The sequence below is a fragment of the Corythoichthys intestinalis genome, chromosome 21, assembly GCF_030265065.1.
Source record: "Corythoichthys intestinalis isolate RoL2023-P3 chromosome 21, ASM3026506v1, whole genome shotgun sequence".
Lineage (NCBI taxonomy): Eukaryota > Metazoa > Chordata > Actinopteri > Syngnathiformes > Syngnathidae > Corythoichthys > Corythoichthys intestinalis.
The window spans coordinates 9,708,051-9,715,284 of record NC_080415.1 but is presented as its reverse complement, the minus strand read 5'-3'; the positions used below and the strand labels follow the sequence as shown (position 1 = coordinate 9,715,284).

At 52.9% G+C, this 7,234-nt stretch overlaps 1 protein-coding gene across 1 annotated transcript; it reads left to right on the top strand.

Annotated features, from left to right (window-relative positions):
- The first annotated feature begins 3,416 nt into the window (after positions 1-3,416).
- LOC130909732 (uncharacterized) lies at positions 3,417-6,774 on the top strand. The gene is made up of 2 exons (XM_057826512.1): positions 3,417-6,039; positions 6,483-6,774. The coding sequence occupies exon 1, from the start codon at positions 3,453-3,455 to the stop codon at positions 5,751-5,753; it is 2,301 nt and encodes a 766-aa protein (XP_057682495.1). The 5' UTR covers positions 3,417-3,452; the 3' UTR covers positions 5,754-6,039; positions 6,483-6,774.
- Positions 6,775-7,234: the final 460 nt, after the last annotated feature.

Sequence of the window (7,234 nt, the reverse complement as noted above, 5' to 3'; positions counted from 1 at the left end):
CTGTACAACCCAGAAGGGCAGCGTTACAGTCCGGAAACACAGCTAGCCCACCCAAGGCATCTATCGAGAGCGTCCAGGGCCAACGGTCGAGAGCCACCTACACCTCATCCTGTTTCGTCAAGCACCATGATAAGAGAAGAACTTCAGAGCGGCTTGCTACAGCAATCACAGCACGCTGTACAAGTTGACGTAGCTGCACTCAACTCGCTTCAAGAAGAAATGCGCAAGTTAGCTCAAGCCGTGTCAAGTCTCCAGCGAGCTTCACAGCACTCGGCTCCAAACCAGAGGGAAACCACTCCTCCTCAAGTCGAAGATGAAGAGGACTGGCCGGAACCTCCACCATGGCCCGACCAAGCGGACAGAGAAGAACAGTCGGCTCAGCCCACAACCGAGCGATTAGACCAGCTAATCGTACAACTCCAGCAGCTAAAGAGCCGCGCCATGGCAGCCAACAACGCCGAAGCGTCACCACAAGAGGTCAGGCCACCTCCACACTTCCAGCCCCAGCAAGCTAGCAGCAACCTCCGGATTTACAGTTCGCCGGCAGCGCAGCCTTACCAGTCTGTGGAGCAACCACCTCTCCAGCCAAGTTACCAACCCACACCAGTCCGAGCTACGCCCTACGCCGCGCCCTATACACCCGGACTACTGCCGAATATACATCAGCCTGTGTATGCACAACAGCTGCCTTCGATCTCATCATCCTACGCAGCCAGTTATGTTCCATCAGGGCCCAGCCAAACAGCAGTTCCGCCGCAGCAGCCACCGTGGAGGTATGGACAGAGCCAGCAAGCCCCGGTACCACTTCATTCCGGCATGGTAGCCAGAACTGAACAGACCTACAGGGGGCCACACCCATCCATACCCTACTTCAGCCACCGCGACCCATGTGAGTTCGCACGCCTAAAGATCGCGCTGGAGAACCTATTGCCGACGGACGGAACCGAGCTGTTCAAGTACCAGATACTCGTTGACCACCTAAAGCTTGAAGAGGCAAAGTTGATAGCGGACTCCTATCTCAACTCACCTACCCCCTACAGTGACACGTTGTTGGCGCTAAATGAGAAATTTGGCCAACCTCACAAAATAGCCCTAAGTAAGATAGCGAGCGTCCTCGACTCACCAGACGTTCGCCGTGGTGACATTGCAGCGTTCGAGCGGTTCGCCCTCCACGTGCAATCCTTGTCGGTCTCCTGAAGACACTGGGCGCTGACGGAGAAGCAGAACTTCGCTGTGGGTCTCATGTGGCAAGACTGCTCGGCAAGCTTCCTCCAGAACAACGAGCAGACTTCCGGCGAAGCACCCGCCGACAGCCAGGTACTGTGCCCACTCTCCTTGAACTAGCTAATTGGCTAAAGCATGAAGCGTGGTGTCAAGATTTCGATGAGCCACCTACAGGGCAAAGGGAGAGGCATGCAGTCAAGTCCGACAGTCGCCAACGACCAAGAACCGTTACCGTCCTCCATGGATCCAAGGGCCCAGAAGACGACAACGTCAGAACCGAGGCCGCCAAGAGGAACAAGGGAAGAAATAAGCATTACTGCCCCTTCTGTGAGAACGACGAGCACTTCCTCAGTCAGTGCCCAGAAGTCACCAAGCTGAGTAAAGAAAGACTCACAGAATGGATTAAGGCAAATAAGAGGTGCTGGCGCTGTGCTAGGCCTCACCAAGCTGCACAGTGTGACCTGAAGAAGCCTTGTGGTCTGTGTCAAGGTAAGCACCTACAGGTCCTTCATGAAGTCAACGACCGCCGATCGCAACCCTCAAGCAGTGAAGATGGCTGGCAAAGGACCCCGGCCACTGAGGTATTGTACGTCGATCGCCATCTACAAGATCACAGAGTCTTATTGAAGTGTGTCCAAGTGCTCCTACGTCATGGCAAACGTACCATATCCACGTACGCCATCTTGGACGACGGGTCCGAAAGAACAATGCTCCTGTCAGCAGCTGCACGAGAGCTCGGTCTACGAGGCACCCGAGAGGACCTTCCCCTGAGGACAATCAGGCAAGACGTCCAAACTCTCCCTGGCTCCTCCGTGTCTTTCCGTATCTCTCCAGTTGCCAACCCCAAGACCAGCTTCAGAGTCTCCAAAGCTTTCACCGCATCTCGCCTTGGTCTGGCCGACCAGTCGTACCCGATGGACAGGCTGCAGAAGAGGTACCCACATCTAGCTGGTATACCAATCACATCCTTCCAGAACGCAAACCCGCTAGTCCTCATTGGGTCCGATCATCCGCACCTGATCACCGCCATCGAACCCGTCCGACTTGGTCGACCAGGTGGGCCTGCTGCAATTCACACCAGACTGGGCTGGGCACTCCAAGGCCCAGCAAAGTTCGTACAGCAGTCCTTGCATCCACAGCAGTGTCTACTGACATCAGTGTCGCCACTCGACGCAGAACTGTATAAGCACGTCGAAAGGCTGTGGCAGCTAGACACACTCCCTTTCAGAAGCGAGAAAGTCGTAACCAGGTCCAAGCAAGACGAAGCGGCAGTGGCGCTGTTGGAGGAAAAGACCATCCGTTTGGAGGTGGCAGGGATCCTTCGATATGCCACACCCCTTCTGAGAAAGAAGGACATGCCTGTGCTTTATGCCCCCAAAGAAACCGTTCTGCCAAGTCTCCGAAGTACAGAACGACGGCTGGCTAAAGACCCAGAGTTCGCTCGGGCATACAGCGCGGAAATTCAGAAGTTGGTGGACGCAGGCTCAGTCTCAAAGCTTCGTCCTGACCAAGTTAACCAAGGGGGAGAAGAGTGGTACATCCCGCACCACATGGTGAGTCATCACGGTAAGAACCGAATCGTTTTCAACTGCTCATATCGGTTCAGAGGCCAGAGCCTGAATGACTCACTGCTGCCGGGGCCAACCCTTGGCTCCTCACTCCTGGGAGTGCTGCTGCGCTTCCGCGAGCACACTGTCGCCCTTAGTGCCGACATCAAGGGGATGTTTCATCAAGTTCGACTCCTCCCTGAAGACCGTCCACTGCTCCGGTTTGTCTGGCGTGATATGACCATAGATGGGCCCCTAGAGGTGCTGGAGTGGCAAGTCCTACCATTTGGCACCACCTGCAGTCTGTGCTGCGCCACCTTCGCCCTACAACGTCACGTTTTCGAAAACAGTCAGCAGCAAGATGACGTGAAGTTTTCCGTCGAAAGGTGCTTCTACGTGGACAACCTGCTGCAGAGCCTTCCTACCCCGGCGGAGGCCAAAGACCTGGTAGACAAACTTCGAGACCTTCTAGCAAAAGGTGGATTCAACCTACGCCAGTGGGCAAGTAACTTGCCAAGCGTCGTTGAACATCTACCTCCAGAAGCCAGGTCAGAGAGTTTTGAGCTCTGGCTCGCCCAAGTTCGAGCAGACTTCACTGAATCCACACTTGGACTCAGTTGGAATTGTCAAAGAGACCTTCTCAGCTACAAGCACCGACCCATCGTGTATGGCGTCCCAACAATGAGGAACATCTACCGGGTCTTGGCCAGTCAGTATGACCCTCTGGGATTCCTCCTCCCGTACACGACTCGAGCCAAGATGCTTGTCCGACGTCTGTGGGAGAAGCACAGAGATTGGGATGACCCACTCCTTCCCCAAGACCTCCTGCAAGCATGGAACAGCTGGGAGCAAGAGTTGCACCTTCTCCCCCAAGTCAGCCTACCACGAGCATATCTACCAGCCGAAGTAGATGAGTCGAGCGTCGTCAGAGAGGTCCATGTGTTCTCTGACGCTTCAGAGCAAGCTTACGGTGCGGTGGCATACTTGAGGACGATCGACAAGCAAGGTCAGGTACATCTTTCCTTCCTACTTGCTCGCTCTAAAGTTGCACCCAAGCGTCTGCTCTCCATGCCCAGGTTGGAGCTGTGTGGAGCTGTTGCAGGAGCACAGCTGGCTAAGCTCCTTGAAAGAGAACTCACGCTCAAGGTCGCCAAGACAGTCCTCTGGACAGACTCCACTACCGTGTTGGCATGGCTGCAGTCCGAGTCTTGTCGCTTCAAGGTCTTCGTTGGCACCAGAGTGGCCGAAATCCAAGAACTCACTAGCCCCCAGTCCTGGCGCTACGTAGATTCTGAGAGAAACCCTGCTGATGACATCACAAGGGGCAAGAGTCTACAAGAGCTGGTGAAGCCAAACAGATGGAGTCAAGGTCCTCCATTCCTCCTTCAACCACCAGAAAAATGGCCAGTCCTGTCAAGTGGAGTCCAGAACGAGGATGTCTCAGAACTGAGGAAGTCGACCTTCTGTGGTGCCATCGCGACCAAAGCCAGCGCCGCATGGGCCGAGCAGCACGACACTTGGCAGGCACTGCTAGAAGCTACAGTGCAGGAGCTTCATGGGGCGGCAGATCAGAGCAGCAATCCCACCGCTGAAGATTACCGCAAAGCAGAGGGGCTCATCCTCCAGCGAGCCCAACAAGAGAGTTTTCCAGATGAGGTGAGACTCCTAAAAGTCGGCAAACCTGTCTCATCCTGCAGCAGACTGATCACCTTATCGCCGGAGATGGACAGCGAAAGACAGCTCATCTGTGTCGGAGGACGGTTACGCCGTGCCGAGAGCTTGGAACCATCGGCTGTTCACCCAGTTGTGCTGGACCCAAGCCACCCTTCTACCAGACTGCTCATCCAGGACTACGACAGTCGTCTGCATCATCCTGGACCAGAGAGAGTCTTCGCAGAAATACGACGTTCCTACTGGATCCTGAGAGGTCGGGAAGCCGTACGTCGCTACCAGCACTCCTGTCCGGAATGTCGCCGCTGGAAGGCCAAACCTGCGATTCCCAAAATGGCTGACCTACCACCGGCGCGACTGCGACTCTTCAAACCAGCCTTCTTCTCGACAGGAATGGACTGCTTTGGACCCTTCCAAGTCAAAGTGGGAAGACGCATCGAGAAGAGGTGGGGTATAATATTCAAGTGTCTCACAACCAGGGGTGTGCACTTGGATCTCCTGAACACACTCGACGTCGACTCGTTCCTGATGGCCCTCAGAAGGTTTATCGCACGTCGTGGAACGCCAGCAGAGTTGTATTCCGACCAGGGAACCAACTTCCGTGGCGGAGAAAGAGAGCTTAGAGAATCGTTCGCTGCCATGTCTCCAGACCTTCAAGAGCAGCTAGCCAAGCAGAAGATCAGCTTCCACTTCAACCCTCCTGCAGCGCCACACTTCGGGGGAGTGTGGGAAAGGGAAATTCGGTCGGTGAAAGCTGCCCTCTATCCCACAGTGGGAGCTCAACCAGTCCCAGAGGAAGTGCTTCGAACAGTGCTTCTCGAAGTGGAAGGGATCCTCAATTCAAAGCCACTGGGGTACGTCTCATCCAGTCTCCACGATCCTGACCCAGTGACTCCAAACGTCCTGTTGATGGGGCGGCTGGATGGCTCCTTACCTCAGACTGTGTATCCAGAGACTGCCCTCCTGAGCCGCCGTCGTTGGAAGCACTCACAAATCCTGGCGAACCACTTCTGGTCCAGCTTCCTGAGGAACTACCTTCCCAGCCTGCAAATTCGTCAGAAGTGGCAGTCAACGCAAGCCATCATCACCGAGGGAGCTATCGTGATGCTGGTAGACCCGCAGTCACCTCGAGCGACGTGGCCAGTGGGACGCGTCACCAGTGTCAACCCAAGCGCCGATGGACAGGTACGCTCTGCTGTCGTGAGGGTCGGCGACAAGGAGTACACCCGACCAGTGGCCAGGTTAGTCACACTTCCAGCTGTCTCAGCCGACAACGAGGAGGACAATGCAGCCGACAAGAATTCAGCGTAAGACTGTAAAGACCTGGTCACCTTTCTTAAGAGCGAATGTACTTCATACATTCGGGGGCGGCTGTTAGAAAGGTTCCTGTTTATTAGTTCGTTCCCATGGTAACCGTCGCTTCCTGTTTTTTGTACTACGTCACGCGCGCGGTGCATTGTGGGATTGAGAGTAGCGTAGTGGCGCGAGTAGCACCAGGTGCACATTCGGAAGAGTGCAGCCACCAGTTAAGACGAGTGCAGCCGCCTGTAAAGACGTGTGTGAGGGAAAGGCATTCCGTGTGCGTCATTGAATGAACGTGAGTATTTTCCCTCCATGTTATTAAGTTTTGTGAAGTTAGAGCCGCTATCAGCACGACGTTTGTGTTTACAGTTACGTCGGCGGGTAGTTATTGCGCCCGCTCGTCCTCGCGGTCCCGCTCGTCCTCGCTGCGCCGAGGAGAGCGTAGTTTACGTTGTATTCGTGCCGCACATTTGTGCTAAGAGAAGATGTGCTTGTTTAGCATCTCTTGGACACTATACACATTCAAATGAGTGTAAAATGGTTTAGTTTTCGCCACTTTGTGGATAAGTTGGCCGCACGTGCACGCAGCGTGCTTCCGGGTGTGCGTGCGCATTTCGCCCCCACCTTTGTGTTTAGTTTACTCTGCGAGTCAGATATGCGTGTATTAGTGACTATTTGTACTCAATATGCTTTGTTATTGCATTGGCACTAATATACTGTATTTCTTCTCTCCTTTAGAACCACAAACAACCTATATATATATGCCTAGTCAAGTTCCCTCCCGCACACATATTGGATCCCACACACATACAAGCTCCTCACACGCAGCTAATTACACACACTCAGCTAGTCTTCCTCCTCCTATCAAGTGCCTATTTGTAAATAGTTCTGCCTGTTGCCACCCTGTTGCCATAAAATTGGATTAAAGGTGAAAAGACCAACTCCGCTCTCCTTCTCCTGTGTTCTGACCGACACCCCGGGGCGAACGGACCATAACCCAAATTGAACCAGAAACCTATACAGTCCACAATCTGCCTCTCCAACAACTACCTTTCTTCACCACATTGCTTCCCACGATATTTCTAATCTTTGAGAGAGGGATTGTAAGGTTTTAGCCAATTAAAAAAAGTCTTCAAAGCCTGCCAAAATTATCTCTACTCATTTTATGTTGCCTTTTAGCTCTATGTATACATAATACAGTGCCATTATAGATTGAACGCGACAATGCATGAGTGGGTAGTGCAGCGCTTGCGTTAATTGCGTTAAATATTTTAATGTTATTACCGCCGTTAACGCGATAAATTTGACAGCCCTACTTTAAGCCAAAACTAAAGAGTCTGGATGAGTGTAAGACATTTTGTCTGTAACGTTAAATACAATTAGAAAACGATTTGATTGAAAAAAAAAAAAAAATTATAAATATAAATATATATATACTATAAAAGGCATGTCCGATATTTTTTTCCCGATTCTGATACTTTGAAAATGAC

Coding starts and splice junctions, on each gene's coding strand:
- LOC130909732 (XM_057826512.1), top strand. CDS start 3,453: ATGAGGAACATCTACCGGGTCTTGGCCAGTCAGTATGACCCTCTGGGA.